This window comes from Lithobates pipiens, unplaced genomic scaffold, assembly GCF_037356315.1.
Source record: "Lithobates pipiens isolate NorthernLeopardFrog02 unplaced genomic scaffold, aLitPip1_a1.2 Scaffold_8, whole genome shotgun sequence".
NCBI lineage: Eukaryota > Metazoa > Chordata > Amphibia > Anura > Ranidae > Lithobates > Lithobates pipiens.
In genome coordinates, this window is record NW_027507903.1 from 573,148,551 (window position 1) to 573,168,314 (window position 19,764).

The 19,764-nt window shown below is 44.1% G+C and overlaps 1 protein-coding gene and 3 non-coding genes across 5 annotated transcripts in view; all 4 read left to right on the forward strand.

Moving 5' to 3' along the window:
- The first annotated feature begins 98 nt into the window (after nt 1–98).
- TRNAR-ACG (transfer RNA arginine (anticodon ACG)) lies at nt 99–171 on the forward strand. Its single transcript has one exon. It is a non-coding gene; the product is annotated as a tRNA-Arg (tRNA).
- Nucleotides 172–179: 8 nt separating this feature from the next.
- TRNAH-GUG (transfer RNA histidin (anticodon GUG)) lies at nt 180–251 on the forward strand. The gene has a single exon. It is a non-coding gene; the product is annotated as a tRNA-His (tRNA).
- Nucleotides 252–956: 705 nt separating this feature from the next.
- On the forward strand, nt 957–1,029 carry TRNAR-ACG (transfer RNA arginine (anticodon ACG)). Its single transcript has one exon. It is a non-coding gene; the product is annotated as a tRNA-Arg (tRNA).
- An 11,074-nt stretch (nt 1,030–12,103) lies between these two features.
- COL5A3 (collagen type V alpha 3 chain) overlaps nt 12,104–19,764 on the forward strand; it is a 266,605-nt gene continuing 258,944 nt past the window's right edge. For both annotated transcript variants that reach the window (XM_077470190.1, XM_077470191.1), the window contains exon 1: nt 12,104–12,379. In XM_077470190.1, coding sequence (XP_077326316.1) covers nt 12,244–12,379 — 136 coding nt within the window. In that variant the 5' untranslated portion in view covers nt 12,104–12,243. The remainder of the gene's footprint in view (nt 12,380–19,764) is intronic.

Below are 19,764 nucleotides of genomic sequence, written 5' to 3' on the forward strand. Positions count from 1 at the left end.
TAGCCGTTTATCTCTGGAATGGCTGAGATGGTGTCGATTGGCTTCTGCAGCTAGAATGCCCTTTGTGAAGGCTTAGCAAAGAGTCAGGGCCAGGTGCAGGGCCAGTGGCGCAATGGATAACGCGTCTGACTACGGATCAGAAGATTGTAGGTTCGACTCCTACCTGGCTCGTTGACAATGCCGTGATCGTATAGTGGTTAGTACTCTGCGTTGTGGCCGCAGCAACCCCGGTTCGAATCCGGGTCACGGCATCTTTATGCGCTGGATGAAGTGTAATGTCCACAGTCACGCCCATGCCAGTTCGGACCCCTGAAGGTACACAAGGAGCAGGAAGTCTCTCTCTCTCTCTCTCTCTAAGACCGCTTCTTGCAACCAGCACCAACTCTGTGATATAGGATACCTTGATACTATCCTAGCGTCGGTCGATTACAATGTGGCAGGCCGTAGTCAGATCACTAAAGGATTGGTCAACAGGCCAAGGTGTATCCTGCCATGTCATGCTACACCCGCTGTAACACAAACTTGGGGCCATGCGAACTCTACAACAGTGGCCTTTGAAGGTAACAGCAGAGAGTGAAAAGTCTTTCTTTGAAGGCCAGTGGGATGTACATTTTGGACAGCGAGGACCACTGCTTTTCGAGAGGCACGAAAGTAGGCAGCCATCTATGTGGAAGTGAAACAACCGTCCTATAAGGTGGAGGGGTTTCCTTCAACACCACCTGTGGGCCACATAGAATGAGATTGTAACATTATTAGCCTTTGCCATTTTCACAACTATCGAGCAGCCATAAGCAGTGATGTGACAGCAACTGAGAAGGCCTGAGCACTTTCCTTTCCATTAGAAATTCAGCAGAAAGTTAGCCGTTTATCTCTGGAATGGCTGAGATGGTGTCGATTGGCTTCTGCAGCTAGAATGCCCTTTGTGAAGGCTTAGCAAAGAGTCAGGGCCAGGTGCAGGGCCAGTGGCGCAATGGATAACGCGTCTGACTACGGATCAGAAGATTGTAGGTTCGACTCCTACCTGGCTCGTTATTGTTAGTACTCTGAGGTGTAGCCACATCTTTATGCGCTGGATGAAGTGCAATGTCAATAGTTCTTTTCTAGCTAGTGATTTAAGTGGGGAATGTAGTGGCATTTGTTAGATCAAAGTTTGCAGAAAAGGAAAGGAAAAGAAAGTGTATTATGGCGCGCGTAGCGCGCCAGAAAATTTTTGCTTGTGGGCGTGGCCAAAAAGTGGGCGTGACTTAAATGGGTGTGGCCAAAAGTAGGTGTTTTTCTTCGCCTTGACTACTGCAACTCTCTCCTTAACGGCTTACCCTTTCATAGGCTATCCCCCCTTCAGTCTGTTATGAATGCTTCTGCTAAACTAATAGAACTCTCTAACTGATCCATGACTGCTGCCCCTCTCTGCCAATCCCTTCATTGTCTTCCCCTACTCCACTGTATAAAATTCAAAATTCTAACCACAACATACAAGGCTATCCACAACATCGCCCCCAGCTACTTCCCCAACCTCATCTGCACATATCGCCCAAATCGTCTCCTCCGCTCATCCCAGGACCTCCTGCTCTCTACCCCATTACATCTTCTGTAACTCCCTGCCCTGGTATGTCCGATCAGCCCCTAAACTGTCCACCTTTACTGATCCATGAAAACTCACTTATTCAGGGAAGCTTATCCCACACCCACCTAGCAACTGTCCCCGAGCCACCCCCATCAAATCATTGTCCGCATTTATTACCTATTGTATCACCACCCCCTCCCTTTAGAATGTAAGCTCTACAAGCAGGGCCCTCCTGTCCCTTCTATATTGAACTGTATTATAATTGTGCTGTCCTCCTCTACATTGTAAAGCGCCAAATAAACTGTTTGCGCTATAATGGATTTATGGGGTCCAGAAGATAGCTGAGATGGAAGAATTGATAAATATTTCCAAAGATACACCGCAAAAATTCAGTCACAAATGGGCATGTTGGAAACACTTCGAGTCCACTTCAGATGTTAAGGATATCCTCCAAAGACCTGCCTGAACGCTCATTAGAGCTTCTCTTTTGAACAACCGAGATAATATTAAATCGTCACTTGCTTACACAGATCCCCACTCAGCACACATTAGATATAGCCAAATAAATTTAACCCACATGAATATTGTAGTACTATCACTCGATTATACTTGATCTGGATGGTTACCCCCGATGGGGTTTTCCCTTACGCTTTTCTAAACACTCCCAAAGGAGAGCCATGAACGATTAAACGATTCAAAAATAACTATAACCCACATCCCTTTCTCCTTCCTGTCTCTCCCTACCCTTATTCCCCTTCTCTTTTCCCTCCGTTCCAATGCCACAACCCCACCCCGCACCTCCCTCCCTTCTCTGACTTATGTCTAAGGGTAACCTTAAATGCAAATGATACTACATACTGCTACCTGTGAAGCTATCTTTTCCTATCATTATCGCAGAAGAGACCCCGTATCCAGGGCCAAGATGACCTAACCTTTACACCCAACGTTCTGCATAGGCGAAGTAAGGATGGGTTTCCGGGTTGATGCTTGTCAGATTATGCAGATGACTATTTCATACAAAAATCCAAACCAATGGAGATCTTGAACCACAGAAATAGTATTTTTCTTTATTCTTCTTTTCTTTTTTTTTCATGTGTTATAAATGTTTATTATCCGGACACAATACAAGACTATTCTCAAAAAACCACTTGTACATTGTCCAGAGGTCAAGAGAATAACTCATACAGTTCTTCCTTCACACATTAGGCCTTTATAGTTTTAGGTAACACCGTGTATCTGCTTCTTTGAAAATTTACAGTACCTATTCATAACATTCCTATTGGAGTTTGTTAAACCTCTGTACCGTCGACCAAGACGTTGGTTCATGTTATCAGATTGACATGTATATTAATATGTATGTTACCCTGAATATCTTAATAAAATCTTTTTAAAAAAATAAATAAATAACTGTTTGCGCTATATGAATCATGTATAATAATAATGTATTGTGCTACTTTTCCTCTTTGTATAGGCTAAATAGTGCATGAAGGTACGCTGAAGAGGTTGTGAAAGTAAAATAAGCTTCACTGAGGTCACCAACTAAAGCTTCCAGCATATGTCTGGACCAGCAATGATAACTCCTAGCAAAGTGTTAGGGTCAGCAACAAGCTCAAGTCAGTGGGATCTTTAAGTATAATAATTCAACAGCTGCAAAAAAAATCTAAATACTCAGTCACACTCTAAAAACAGTCCATGCACTCAGGCACGCTGTCCCATGACAGTACTAGACGCTCTTCCAGACAACTTCCTCTTTACTCCACAAGTAACCACATTCTGCCAATGCTGGCAGTACTGGCAGTATTGGCAGCCTGGAGTCCCAGCAGTCTGCAAGTACTGTAACCTAAATGTCAGGAGTTGCAGGATTTCTCTGCAGACCACAGATAGGTTTATGACTCCCCTCTGCCATTGCTTATGAAGCCTTGTGCACATGGGCCAAATGTCTGCTGACAGCCCTCAATTTTTCCACTTGCCTGTTCGCATTTTGCGAGTGTAAAATGATGGCGGGGGATTGTTTGAATGGGAGCTATTCTCCCAGTGATTGATTACCCAGGGGATGAGAGAGGGAGAGGAGAGCCAGCCAGATCATCATAGAGCAGGGATTGCTTGCTGTAATAACTTTTATTTGCATTGCAGGACGTTCGCCCTCACACACAGTCCTGCCTCCTAGCCTGGTTCTTTTGATAGACAGAACACGGGTCCAATGCCGTGACATCTATCAAATTAGCCATGCCAGGAGGCGGGACTTTGTGTGACGGCGAGCACCTGGCAATTCAAATGAAAGCTGTCACAGTGGTCAATCCCCGCTCTGTGATGACCCAGCCAACTCTCCTCTTCTTCTTCCTCTGCACTGGTCAGGATGCATTAATGGGCAGAGGTGAAGCTGCATTGATGGGCACAGGTGAGGCTGCATTGATGGGCAGAGGCGAGGCTGCATTGACTTGCACAGGTGAGGCTGCATTTGTGGGCAGAGGCGAGGCTGCATTGACATGCACAGGTGAGGCTGCATTAATGGACACAGGTGAGACTTCATTAATGCGTATTGTTTAGCACTGATGAGGCTGCATTGATGACTACAGGTGAGGTTGTATAGATGATAAAAAATTTCTCTCAGAATATATATATTATTTGGGGATTTTACATAATCTTCATGTCTTAAATTATGTTTTGCTCTGGGGGAGGTGATCGGGATTTTTTTTCTACACTATGAATGCTTATTACAGTTATGATCTGAAATCAATGTTCCTCCTGTATAAAAAAGTTGCAATTGAGTCGCTAAACAAATCAGTGTATATATACACCGCTAGCTATAAACATAAAGTGCAATATGCATAAATATATATTTATATATAATAATATATATATATATATATATATATATATATAATATATGTCACTAGCTGACAATTAGTCCAATAATATGTGCATAAATAAATATAAAATATATAAGTGAATCAATCAATAAAGGGTATGACATGTAAACCCAGTAAATCAAGTGACAATGTGTCAGTCTCTTAATCGATAAATATTCAAAGGCAGTTCATATCAATAAAAAGTCCAATGGATGATGGCAAATTGACCAAAAATACACAGTGGTAGGTAATTGTTATATCTTTCCAATAATCTTCCACTACAGTCAGCACAGTGCTTGTGACTCCACTCCCCTTATGCTCTCAAACTCACCAGCTGCATTTGCCTTACACTTTCGTGTTTGGCCCTCTTATCATGGGGGTTTAAGATAAGGTTTCCAAACTTCAGTCACAGAAAGATGAACCTTTCTTTGGCAATCCACTTGCTTTACTTGGTTCTCACTCCAGCAGGCCTCCGGTGCTCACCTCTTCTCTATGATGCTCCAGGCTGCCAGCCTCATGTACAATGTAGGACTATTATTTCTAAAAATGGTATGTGATGATGTCAGCATGGGACTGCTGGCCAGACTGGCTTTAGAGCAGGGGTATACATACCTCCCAACATGATTTGATCACTGTTACAAGCAAACATTTTTTGTAAATGTCACCTATTCATGCCATTCATTGTGTACTATTATGATAGCTGTGATTGGTCACAGCTATCATATGGTACAGCAGTGATTGACACTGTACTATTTGATCACAATAGTACACAATGGCTATGAATGACAAGCCATTGTTTGTTTAAAACTGAGATGTGACCACTGTGATTGGTCACAGTGATTACATGGTACCAGGGCCATGCACAGCAGGCCAGTACACAGATCTTTGGTCCCCTGTGTCCAGTGTGGCACAATGCGCGCAACTGGGAGGACATCATATGACATCCACCCCGCGTAGAAGTGCTCCTGCCTGCCTGCTTTATTACTATAGGCCAGGCAGGAGGTGGTTAAAGTATTACTAAACCAACAACAGTAAAATTAGTCTGTATATGTGTAGCGCACTACCCCCTTGGGGGCTGCTGATTTTGTTCATTTACCTTATGTCAACCTGCTCTCGGTTCCGAGCCTCCCATGCAATTCCATAACACAGCACTTCATACTCTGAATTTTTCAAGTTGCTTTATTTGGGGATACATTTATTGGGCGGCCTAATGAAGCATATGAGATACCCTGTTAAATCCCAAATTAGAAATGAAAGGGAATATTAAATTATAGCCGTAGTTTTGTGGATTAGATTTCCATGTCAGCGATCCTTCTCTGATTTCTCTCTTTCTTTAGCGCCCTCTCACTATGAGCAGATGAGCATCACTCTGAATAATGCTGAGGATGTTGAAACTCAAAGTCCTAGGCCTCACCACCTATTTCCGTGACTTGCAGTGTCCAACCTCCTTCACTAACCCCGAGAAGTGCTTGATATTGTGGTCCTTGAATACATAGCATAAGGTTTCTGAATAGATCCACTGGGTTTGCACTTCCTTTGCACTTTCCCAACAACAGTCCATGTTCTACTCACAGAAGGTTGACTCCCAGTCTTCCGCTTCCTCTTAGTTCCTGCTTCCTCCTCCCGCACAATCCAGTAAATCCCCACCTGGGACATTTCAGTATTCCTTCAGCACTACATGATGACTCCTGCTCCAGGGGACCTGACTTTGGCCTCCGTGGAGTCACTTCAGGCTATCCAGCTCCAGGATCTCTGAACTCACGGGCATTCAAGTCTCCTCCCAGAGGCTCCGGGGCCTCTGAACCCCCGGGCCTCCGGTCCCAAATCTCTGGACCTCAAACTCCCTTCCTTGAACTCTCCGAGGACATGTGACCCCCCCCCCCCCTTTTATGAAAGACCTCCTTCTGTAACCACAAAAATTAACCATTGGTCAATTTTCTCACATGGGGTTTCCTGCCACTCAGGTCTTAGCCCATCCCCTCTTTCCAGCAGAATCCACAGTCAAGCAGAGGATGTATCCCTGAGCCCAAGTGTAGGCGGCCACACCCCCTTCTACTGTGACACTCCCATCCCTGAATCCACAACCAAGCCCAGCAAAAAGACATGGCCCTGGCCAAATCTACCTGTCTCTACACCCTACACTATCAAAAACACCACTAGGCACCTACCAAAAAGGTAGGGGGTGCTACAGTAAAGCATGCTTGTTATACTCACTGTGGAACATAAGGGGTTAATCCTCTGGATTGTGTGAAAAGACTGTTTGATTCTGCCTTCTCTGATCCTCCTCTTCTTCCGTTGTCCCCAATACATCTGCTGATAGTACAGGGCCTTGGGGGCACTCTGCACATGCTCAGTTTGGTCTGTATTGCTAGAGAGTTTTAATTTTTTTTGGTAGGGTGCATGTTATCGGCACAGGGCCAATCAGCACTGTCCAGACAGAGAGTCATGAGACATGCAGCCTCATAGGACAGTCAGAGGAGAATGAAACCTCTTCCTACAAGCTTTAACCAGTGCACGGCCGGACACTGATAGAAGTCACAAGATTGTTATATACTGCTGATGAGAAAAGATATTTAGCAGTTTATATTTACTAAAATAACTGCATTTCCATGTTCTGTGTATTGTGGGAAAACAATTATTGTGAATGCAGGGTCCTGGGTTTAGTAACTCTTTAAGTAAACCTTACTTTGCATTATTCTTTTGTTGATAAAAGAAGCCTGTTTAATATGTCTGGGAATCAAATCAAGTAGCATGTCTTGTCATGTCTGCATGAAGTTTTAAGGCTGGCTTTTAAACAAAATTATTGACCCAGTGCTGGCATCATTAAATGCTTTGAGAATTTTTTTTATTTATTTTTAAATCTCAGATGAATGCTACAGCAAAAATTCTAACCTTGCATGGGTAGCTTGAGTATAGAATGCTAAAGATTATTTGGCTGGTGTAGCTCTGCAGGAGAGGGAAATTTGACGTCATCAGTGGTGGAACTGGAGTTATTACTTTTTCGGGAATCCATTCAAGTGACAGGTCTAAATTAAATTTTAAGGGCTTTCAAACAAAACGAGTTAACTCAGTGGTGGCATCATCAAATTCTCTGATGAACGATTTTTAACCACTTGCTTACTGGGCACTTAAACCCCCCTCCTGCCCAGACCAATTTTCAGCTTTCAGCGCTGATGCACTTTGAATGACAATTGCGCGGCCATACAACACTGTACCCAAATGAAATTTTTATAATTTTTTTCCCACAAATAGAGCTTTCTTTTGGTGGTATTTAATTACAGCTGGGAGTTTTATTTTTTGCTAAACAAACAAAAAAAGATGCAAAAAAAAAAAATCATGTTTCAAAGTTTGTTTGTAAAATTTAGCAAACAGGTCATTTTTCTCCTTCATTGAAATGCGCTGATGAGGCGGCACTGGTGGGCACTGATAGGCTGCACTGGTGGGCACTGATAGGCTGAACTGGTGGGCACTGATAGGCACAGTTAAGGCGGCACTAATAGGCACAGATAAGGTGGCACCGATAGGCACAGATAAGGCAGTACTGATGGGCACAGATAAGGCGGCACTGATGGGCAAAGATGGGTGGCACGGATGGGTGGCAGGGATGGGTGGCACTAAGGGGTACTGATAGGTACCACTGATAGATGGGACTGATGGGCACTAATAGGTGGCACTGATAGGTGGCTCTGATAGGTGGCACTGCTGGGCATTGATGGGCGGCACTGATGGGCACTGATGGGCACTGGTAGATGACACTGATGGGCACGGATATGTGGCACTGGGGTGCAGCACTGTTGTTGAGGCAGATTGTGGGCACTGATAGGTGGCACTGTGGGCACTGATGGGTGGCATTGTGGGTATTGATGGGTGGCACTGTGGGCACTGATGGTTGGCACTGTGGGCACTGATGGGTGGCACTATGGGCACTGATGGGTGGCACTGATGGGGGGCACTTTTTTAATATGTAGGTGGCACTGGCAGCGGGCAGGTGGGCACTGATAAGCTGGCCGTGATCGGGACTGATTACCGGCTCTGTTGTGTCACATGATCAGCTGTCATTGGCTGACAGCTGATCACGTGGCAAGGGGTCGGGATCGACCCCTTGCTCCGATTCCGTGATCAGGCTAGTCTCATAGACTCGCTGATCACAGAGCGTGCCGCGTGCGCCCCTCAGGGGGCGCGCAGGCCGCTCGTGCACGGGACGTCGTTCCGGCAAAGCAGGTCCACACTGTAGCCGTCATTCGGCTATAGCGCAGATCTCTAGTGGTTAAGAATTTCTTAAGAATAGGGATGAGCTTGGTGTTCGACTGGAACACATGTTCGACTCGAACAGCGGCCATTCGTCTGTTCGGTAAATTCAGAACTTTGTGGACCGTTCGCACCAAATTTGTGTGGCACGAACGGCCCACAATGCACTATGCCATCGCAGTGCATTGCTGGCTCATGATTGGTCAAGCATGCACTGTGACCTCACATTCTTGGCCAGCACAGTATACACCTGTATCTACACTTTATTGCTGTTTTTCTCTAATTAAGGCATCCGCAGGAGTTAGTAGGTGTTGTGTGCCTCCAGCACAGTATACACCTGTATCTACCCTTTATTGCTGATGTTCTCTAATACAAGCATCTGCAGGAGTTAGTGGGTGTTGTGTGCCTCCAGCACAGCGCAGTATACACCTGTATCTACCCTTTATTGCTGGGGTTCTCTAATACAGGCATCTGCAGGAGTTAAAGTGGGTGTTGTGTGCCTCCAGCACAGTATACATCTGAAGATACCCTTATTGCTGGTGTTGTCTGTTGCATATCTTGCATATTAGCCTTTAAAATTAGCACTTTTGATTTCGAACATTTGAGTCCCATAGACTTTAAAGCGGAGGTCCACCCTTAAGTGGACCTTCCGCTCATTGGAATCCTCCCCCCCTCCGGCGCCACAATTGGCACCTTTCAGGGGGGAGGGGGGTGCAGGTACCTGTACAGTACAGGTATCTGCACCCACTTCCGGGATAGCTCTCTGCGGAAAGGGGCGTATATTACGCCCCTTTCCAAAAGTCCCCCGCTGCCTGCTGGGAAACACACAGATCCCAGAGGCAGCGGGTCCATCCTTTTTGCACAGCGCGACTCGCGCATGCGCAGTAGGGAACTGGGAAATTAAGCCGAAAGGCTCCACTTCCTGATTCCCATATCCAAGATGGCGGCGGCAGCACCCGAGAGACGATCGAGAGATCGGCTTCGGGTGCCGACATCGCAGGCGCGCTGGGCGGGTAAGTGTCCTTAGTTTAAAAGTCAGCAGCTGCAGTATTTGTAGCTGCTGGCTTTTTTTAAAAAAACGGAGGAACTCCCGGCGGACTCCCGCTTTAATGGGGTTCTAAAGTTCGTACGAATTTTAGGTCCGTTGGAAGGTTCTGGTGCGAACCGAAGCGGGGGGTGTTCGGCTCATCCCTACTTAAGAATGTTTCTAGCGAAAATCTGACAGTGTATGGCTAGCTTAAGTGTCAGATGCTAAAGATTCTTTGGCTGATGTAGCTCTGCAGTGAAGACTTAAGTCACCAGAGGTGGAACTGGCATTATTACTCTTTCAGGAATCCACGCAGGTAGCAGGTCTAGACAAAATTGTTAAGGGTTTTTGAACAAACTAGTTGACTCAAGGATGGCATCATCGAATGCTTGAATGAACAATATTTCAGAATTTCTTATAAACAGTAGTTAGTTAATAGTTAAAATAATGGATGCTTAAAGTGATTGTAAAGACTTAAGGTTTTTACCCTTATGCATTCTATGCATGAAGGTAAAAAACCTTCTGTGTGTCAGCAGCCCCCCTTATACTTACCTGAGCCCCATATCTATCCAGCGATGTGCACGAGAGCTCTCCTGGTTCTCCTCCTCCTCATTGGCTAAGACAGTAGCGGGAGACATTGGCTCCCGCTACTGTCATATACAGCCAGCAAGCCAATCAGGAGAGAGTAGAGCAGGGCTGAACCGCCTCCATGTGTGAGTGGATACATAGAGCTGTGGCTCAGGAGGGAGCCTGCTCAGGTGCTCCCATAGCAAGATGCTTGCTATGGGGGCACACGATAGGTGGGAGGGCCAGGAGCGCCAGCTCGGTACATAAGAAGAGGAGGACTTGGGATGCTCTTGGCAAAGCCATTGCACTTTAAAATTCTTTAGTCAGTGTAGCTCAGCAGGAGAGTGAAGGTTGAAGTCACCAGCGGTGGAACTGGAATTTTTGCTCTTATGGGAATCCACAGTAGCAGGTCTGGACAACATTTTTAAGAGTTTACGAAGGAAACTAGTTGACTCGATGGTATCATGGAATGATGTAATTCACTATTTTTTTTAAATTTCTTACGAACGTTCAAGCAAAAATCTAACCGTGTATGTCTAGCTTAAAGTAATAGTAAAGGCAATTATAAAAAAAAACTATAACAAACATGTTATACTTACCTGCTCTGTGCAGTGATTTTGCACAAAGCAGCCCGGATCTTCCTGTCGAGTGCCTCCAGAGTAAGTAGCTTGCAATGGGGGCACCCAAGCAGACTCCCTCCCGAGCCACTGTTTTGAGTGTCTATTCACACACAGGGACGTGCCCCGACCCTGTCCCCACTCTCTTCTTACTGACTGGGATGGATGGCAGCGGGAGCCAATTGCTCCCACTGCTGTCTCAGCCAAGAAGGAGGTAGAGCCCCTGGAGAGCCGAGGCTTTCATGCACATCACTAGATCACAATGGGGCTCAGGTAAGTATTGGAGTGGGGCTGAAAGGCTGCTGCACAGAGAAGGTTTTTTACCTTCATGCATAGAATGTATGAAGGTAAAATCCTTGAGCCTTTACAACCACTTTAGGTGTTGGATGCTAAACATTCCTTGACAAGTGTACTTCTGCAAGAGAGTGATGGCTGAAGTCTCCGGGGGTGAAACTGGTATTTATAATCTTCCTTTACAGGGTTGCTTTTTTCATTTCTTCTTTCATGTGAAGTATACCTGACTGTTACAAGTCCCAGCTGCAAAAGTGGATTTAGAGATATGGGATAGAGATATCAAGACAATAGAGAGAATTATGCCTCGTACACACGGTCGGACATTCCGACCACAAAATCCAACAGATTTTTACAGACGGATTTTGGCCAAAACTTGTGTTGCATACACACGGTCAGACAAAGTTGTCAGAAAATCTGATCGTTCAGAACGAGGTGACGTTGGTTGCGTACGACGGGACTACGTAGAGGCTAGTAGCCAATAGCTTTGGTCGCGTAATTTAATCTGAGCATGCGTGGCACTTTGTCCGTCGGAGTTCTCTACAAACGATCGGAAAAAGTAAGATCGGATTTTTTTGTCTGAAAATTTTAGAACCAGCTCTCAAATAGCACTCCGATAGAGCCCACACATGACCGAATTTTCTGACAATATAATCCGATCGGACCTATTCCGTCTGAATTTCTGACCCTGTGTAGAGGGCATTAGGACGAGGTGATGTAAGGAAGGTGACAAGCAAGTGAAGAAGTGTGATGGAGAGGGGACACAGATGGAGTAGCAGAGAAGGAGGGGGGGTGACGTTGGAGAACAGGGTGACAGAAGCAATGGGTGGGTGGTTGGTACTGCCAAAAGCTTCATCTGATGAATAGAGCAAGGAAAGAAAAGGAGGAGGGGGTGAGAACGGAGAGAGTGGGAGGGAGGGAAAGACAGAATAGGACACACAGCCAGACAGCACTTACTGGGAGAAAACTGATACCACTGAGAGAGAGAACCAAGCCAAAGCCCAGCACTCTTCTCTGTCCCTTCCCCTCCACACACATGGATACATGACGGAGTGACTTTGGATTACAGTCCTATGTCCCATGTGTGTACAGCTACAACTACCAGACAGAGGCGCCCGCACATTCTGCACTATGGCCAGGTGGATTCTACCCTGGGATTGCTGGAAAGTCTCCTTACTACTTCTATTCATGCAAGGTTTCCACACAGCCAGAACAGGTACAGTCCCAATGCATGATATTATCTCGATCTACATAAATAAAGAATTCTTTGGCATTTAACATTTATTGATAGGTTTTGTACTGCAGCAAGAATTCTAAAGTGATGCTATGCTGCAAATGAATGCTTATCATCAGGATGCCGAAAGACTAGACTATTTACAAACTTTTACAGGCTGGATGTGACCATGATTGGCTCAGTTTGTCAGATTTGGGTCCATCGAAATCCCATCAATTTGTATTTAACATATTTTATGCATATTTGAACGGCTGGGAATTCAGCATACAGTTTCTTACAAGATTAGTTCACTAAATGCTCAGTTATAGAGAGATGTTGGGTTCAATAACCTACTTTTAGGAAGTCCGGTGATGACCCAACTCTGGTTCTGCACTTCTTCTCAGTGAGTCCTACTTTTGTAGTTTCTGAAACCCTACTATTTATACTAGTTTTTGAACCCTACTATTGAGTGTTTCCCTAACTGATCATTAAAGGAAGCCTGTCCTGCTTTAAATACATGGACTTTTATTATTATTAATTACAGGTATTTATGTAGTTCTGACAGTTTGTGCAGCAATTTACATACTGTATATTCACCGGAGTCCCTGATTTCAAGAAGTTTACAATCTAAGGCAGTGATTCTCAACCAGGGTTCCTCCAGAGGTTGCTAGGGGTTCCTTTAGCATTGGGCAATTTCTGCCTCTTAGATAAGTTCCCACTCACACCATTGATGTTTTTAGCTATCTGTAAGGAGGTAATTCTTCCCAATGACCACAAGTGTAAGGACCGTTCTTCCCACTGACCATCACACTAATGTATCACGAGTTGTAGATATCTAATTTTTAGCAGGGGTTCCTCGAGACCGGAGAACTATTTCAAGGGTTCCTCTGTGTTGAAAAGGTTGAGAAAGGCTGATCTAAGGTCACTATCTCACATACATATATTAAGACCAATTTGGAAATTAACCATTTAACACAGCAGCATGTATTTGAAGTGTGGGAGGAAATCTACATAAGTATAAGGGGAATATGCAATGTCCATGCAGGTAGTGCTTTGACTGGGATTCAAACCTAGGACCCCAGTGCTGCAAGGCAAATGGGCAAACCACTAAGCATTGCTGGCTTTTTCCTATAACTACTAGTTGCCTAGCTATCTCTGGCTGTAAAGCTTTTTGAACCACTCACCTGGAGAAAACTTGCACAAATTTAGAGCCGGTTCCCACTGCTGTGATGTCTGAGATCGGATGTGATTCGCACCGCACTACAGTGCAAATCACATGCAATCTCTGTGTGATGCGACTTCAGCCATACATATAGTATGGCTGAATTTGCATTGCATTCGGACCAAACTCGTACAGGACCATTTTTTTGGTTTGCAGCAGAATCGGATCGCATGGGTGTTCACACCATGCGATCCGATTCCTGTCTGAGTTTGCAGCTCGCACTGCGATCTGCAAACTGATTTGGGGGTGTCATTAACTTTTAACTATGCAGTTTGCATAGGGCAGTGTGAACTGCCACCGATGCGAGGACATGCGATGCGGGAATCCGCAGTAGATTCGCATCGTTCACGCATCATAGCAGTGGGAACGCCCTAAGTTAGTATTCCTGATCTGCACATTCAGTGACCTAGAAAGTGTTTAAGCTATTGGATCAGCATGACAGCCAGGCATGTAGCTTTTTCAGAAGAAGAGGTCAGCAATGGGTAGCCTGCATTATTTTATTAGGCTTCCTTTAAAGCTAACTCCAATAGGGGGAGTGCTATCTCCTTGTGGTGGCCATGCTAAGTGGGTGGAGCTGGGAACTGAGGAGCAGAAATCACTCAGAGTTCCCAAGAGATGTATAAGGCTCATTTTACATATATCAGATGCATTTTGAACTGTTGTCGATTCACATAGCATGTGAACCTGACCGGGTTGCGGTGGGAATTTTAAAAGGGTCCTGTGCATTTTTCATGCCAGTTCAGGTGCGATTTCAGTGTCAAATTCACACCTGAATCGCACCTGAACCACTGAATGGAAACCGCAGAGGTCTCCAAAACTAGCCCCGCATATAATCTATATTTCCAAAAGTATTGGGACACCTACCTTTACACGTACATGAACTTTAATGGCGCCTGTTGGGTTCAATGTTGAGTTGGCCCACCCTTTGCAGCTATAACAGCTTCAACGATTCTGGGAAGGCTGTCCACAAGGTTTTAGAGTGTGTCTATGGAAATGTTTGACCATTTTTCCTAAAGTGCATTTGTGAGGTCAGGCACTGATGTTGGATGAGAAGGCCTGGCTCGCAGTCTCCACTCCTTTTATGCTAAAAGTGTTCTATTGGGTTAAGGTAAGGACTCTATGCAGCCCAGTCAAGTTCCTGCACCCCAAACTCACTTGTCCATTTGCTTTGTGCACTGGTCCAAATCCTTTGATGGAGTGGGATCATGGTGAGGGATTGTTCTTCAGGGGTTGGGCTTGGTCCCTTAGTTCCACTGAAGGGAACTCTTAAGGCATCAGCATACCAAGACATTTTGGCCAATTTCATGCTCCCAACTTTGTGGGAACAGTTTGGGGATGGCCCCTTCCTGTTCCAACATGACTGCACACCAGTGCACCAAGCAAGGTCCATAAAGACATGGATGAGTGAGTTTGGGATGGAGGAAATTGACTGGCCTGCACAGAGTCCTGACCTCAACCTAATAGAACACAGAGACTGCGAGCCAGGCCTTCTCATCCAACATCAGTGCCCGACCTCACAAATGCGCTTTTGGAAGAATGCTCAAACATTTCCATAGACACACTCCTAAACCTTGTGGACAGCCTTCCCAGAAGAGATGAAGCTGTTATAGCTGCCAAGGGTGGGTCAACTCAATATTGAACCTTATGGACTAAGACTGGGATGCCATTAAAGTTCAAGCGCATGCAAAGGCAGCTGTCCCAATACTTTTGACAATATAGTGTATGTGAACCTAGCCTAAAAGGGTACTAGATTGTTCAGCTTGCAGAAAGCATCCAAAATTGAAATACCGGTAATAGTGGTGGGCGTGTTTTTTTTTATTTATTTTTTTGCAGTGAATGTGCAATACATTTGCAGGAAAACAAGGCATCATTAACATTAGCTGCAAAGTCCAATGTGTCTTGTCTCTTGAAAATTTAGCACAGCCATACTATTGACAACTATGAAGTTGAAATGGCAAGTTTGGAGATACTCCCCTGGCAATGCGCCGCTGACTACAGCGGCGCATGCGCACAGGGGTTTCTTGGCTGGAAGCCCGGCAGACGCCGGACCCTGCCGGAAAGAAATCGCAATGCACGCGGGAGTGGCGATATCTCCGCTCCGGCCACTCACAGCGCCGGAGCCGCAATATCCGGAAGACACGCAGAGGGAACATGTCAGCTCCCTCGGCGTGTATCGGGTGAGATGTTGGGGCCTCGTTCTAAGGTAAGTATTTCATAATGAGCTAGTATGCGGTGTGCATACTAGCTCATTATGCCTTTTCCCTTGCAGGTATGAAAAAAAAAATATTTTCATCGGGTTTACTACCGCTTTAACTGTCCACAATATGGAACGAATTGCCTTTATACTGAACTGAGTAAGTAGAATTAATGCATGCTATTAGAAATGAAATAACATAATGTGCTTTTAGACATAATGCTGCTTCCTTTATCAGATATCACAAAGATATTTTGTTTTATATACCTGTCAATATATTAAATGGCAAACTTATTCATTTAATAAATAAACAGAATAATTTTGGGGAAAAAAATACTAAAACTTGAAACCAGACAACAAAATTATTTTAAAGGGTTAGCCAATTGAGAACTGAAACATTGGTTATAGAAAGACACGTATGGGTTGAATGACCTGCTGGCTTCTTATAGTTATTACAACTCTAGTCGTAAGATTCCTCTGCTATACACTCCGTCTCCAGTATCCAGCTCCTCCACCATAAGAGTCCATTCACACAGGGACAACTTTGGAACCCGACTTGAAGTCGTTCTAAGTCGCCTCAAGTCGCGCAACATGATAAAATCAATGTAAGTGAATGAGAGCCGTCTTAATTTACACTACTGAAGTCGCTCCGACTTCAGAAAAGGTTCCTATACTACTTCTATCGAACTTCTAGGCAACTTGTATTCATTGATTTCAATGGATGTTGCCTAAAGTCTATCCTCCCTTTGCAGCAACAGGCAGCTCATTCATCCTACTTCAATCTTCATAATGTAGAAGAAATGATGCAGTGAGTTTAGAGGGAGTTGGGATTTTGGGTGGAGAAATTTAAATATACAAGTCACTGAAAGCTGGTATGTGAGTCATCCCCTTGTAGGGTGAAAGGATCATTCCTTTCATTGGAATTATATATGATGCATTCAGTTTGAGGAGCCGGATGATTTTTCAGGTTCTAAACGTCAGTGTCCCTAATGACCTGATCCTCCTAACCTAGTGCAATCTAGCAATTACGGTTTGGGTGGTCTGTCCCAAACTTGAGGTGATAATGCTTATTTTAAAAAAAAAGGGGGGGGGAGTGCTTCTGTTGACACCAGTGAAATGCCCCCTGGTTACAATCCAATTACTGGAGTGCAATACATCAACATCATTTTGCTATAAAGGAACCTGTCATGAGAAGGGGATGGAGGCTGCTATTGGCCAGCTCTCCCTGAAAATTCAAATTCAATATCAAACCTCTTGCTTCCATAATTTGAGTCATGAAAAAATATGCATATAAGTACTCACGACTTTCCTGATCTGCATTGCTTGTCTGCCAGGCAGCAGGCATTTTTAGCAAGAAGTTTGGCCTTGGCATTTTTTGTTTATCTCAGGTGTGCTCTAATACTTTAGGTGAAAATATTAAATTAAGCTGATAGACAATACAATACAAAAGACCAAAAAATGTGGTTCGCAATAAGCTGTATAAAACATAACTTTTATCATATATTTGAAAATGGCTGGAACTTCACCTCTGTATACTTACTCTCAGATCTGTTGCTATTCATTAAGGCAGGCCTAAAGGCCCATACACACGATCAGAAAATCGTACAAAAGCAGCTGATCGTTAGTACACAGATTTCATCTGAAATTTTCTGAAAGAAAAAACAAAAAATCTTTTCTCGTACGATGCCAGATCGTACGATTTTTGTTTAATCAATACAGTGTACAATACAACACATTACATCACTTACAAATTTTTGTTCTGTCATATGAGAATTTTCACACTTTAGTAACCTCTTCATTTTTGAGCTGAAGACTAGCATGCAAAAAAAAAAAAAAAACCACGATCATTCGTCCAATAATTTCATTGTGCATAGTAGGCTTTAGATGGGTCATCTTTTTTTGTTTAATCCGGTTGAACAAAAAGAACCGGACTCAATTCCCCTATCCACACACCCATTCCCACTAAGCAACCATATTCTGACAATAAGAAGGCTTCCTTGCCATCAGAATACACTGATAAGCTTTGCAGGCTATAGCCTACAGCACTGGTTGAGCAGGGAAAATCTCAAAGGGTAGTTGTACAGAGGTCAATCAATAAATCGACTTCTGTACAACCACAGGGGCCATATTTGGATTGAAATTGGACTGGTACCTGCTGAACCATCTGAATTTCGATGCATGTATGGACGGCTTAACAGCTCCCTACATTTTTTTCCACACCTAGTAGACAGCATAGACAGCAGAGAAAAGAGACAGATAGCACACCTTTTCTTCAAAATATTTATACTTGCTTGCCTCCAAAAATCTATTTATTTCTTACAGGTATTTATACAACACTAAGTTACACAATGCTTTATGCACTATCCATTTACATCAGCAGGTTTCAATGTATGGTCCTTATCTGATATGCATACATAGTAGAGCCAATTAACCTAAAGCATGGCTTTGGCGTGTGGGAGGAAACCCAGCACAGGGAGAGTAATTCCGACCATAGATGGTTTGAATCTAGGCCGGTTCAGCAGGGACCAGCAGAGATTCGAACCATGTATGGGCAGGCTGAATATTATACCCAAATCAATCCATCAATCAGCATAGGTACAACCAGCTTGTTGGACTTTACATGGAGTTTTTGCTACCGGCTAGTAAAGCCACTAGCAGTAATCACTGTGTTCCCCCAGCAAGGGCAGCTCCCCCCCATCAGGAGAACACAATGGCTCCACAGGAGTTATTCAGTGGTTTGTGTTGATTTTTTTTCCTTCCTGCAACCATGGTCTATGGCTGGCTTTAGAATACAGCATGCAGATAATGTGCTGCTTAGAATCTGAACCAAGAATACAAAAGTGATAACCACTAAACGACTGTGCTGCCCTGTTTCCATATATATGAGCTGCATGTCCCTTTTGTTATACTTACAATTGCATAATTTCCCATGGGACAGCAAAAAACTCTCTTTTTTTTGACAGTTGATACAAGCCATGAGTGACTGTAACCCAACTATTACAGAAAATGTTCGTACCAGTATGCGTCACTGGGTGTTGCGCTCAGATATCAGTTTACTATATTGATGGGCACGGGCTCTGTCACTGTTCCTGTGCTGGAAAACGCATCAGAAAAAAATGAAAATGCAATAATGAGCCCACCAAGCTGTAATGATCATAGGAAACTTTAAACAAGTTATGGGCAGTAAACTACGTGACAGTAAAAGTGGAATAGCTGTTATCTGACATCTGGTAGCATGTGTTTAAAATTCCAGACTGCAAAATGAGATGGTTATATGGCAGAACACTGAGTTCCTACACACCTGCAGATTCCTGCTAGCAGCATGGGTTAAAAAATACCAAGCCAGAGCTCTATTCACAGAGGGCTAAAGGTAATCAATAAACATATGGCATTGTAATGTATATAGAACCTCCTGAGACAATGCTGTTGCACCATTCAGTGGATCAGCCAAACTTTTGTTCAAGTTGGATTATCATTGTCAATCTAAATAGTCATTTTTTATCAGTTCACGTGCCAGGTGCCAGCCTTTTTTGTCAGTTCAGGTGCCACCTTCAACAATGAGTCAAACTATTACATTTATACCATTCAGTAAAAGTTAGAAATTTATAGCAGTCACTGAAACTTTGCTTAAAGAGTCAGTCCACCCAAAGGAGATATTTGAGTTACAGGAGGAATTTGACCAACTGAGCCACCTTTCAGATTCTTATACCTCTTGGGACCTCAGGAGATATAATTCTCGGTTTTGTTTCAGCTCATGTTGGGATCGCAGGTGTTCCTGCCACCTTGGGATGTTCCCACTCCTCCTTTTGTGTTTTCCATATTATAGAATAAATGAAAAATCCATCAGGGAGCACTGAAATCAATTATAATGACCATAGCAGATGTGGAGACTGAGTGAAGACTAAGTGCAGTGATCTCACCAAAAGAGTCCCAGAGAGATAAGGAACTATGCAATGGTTTAACTTTCCAGCA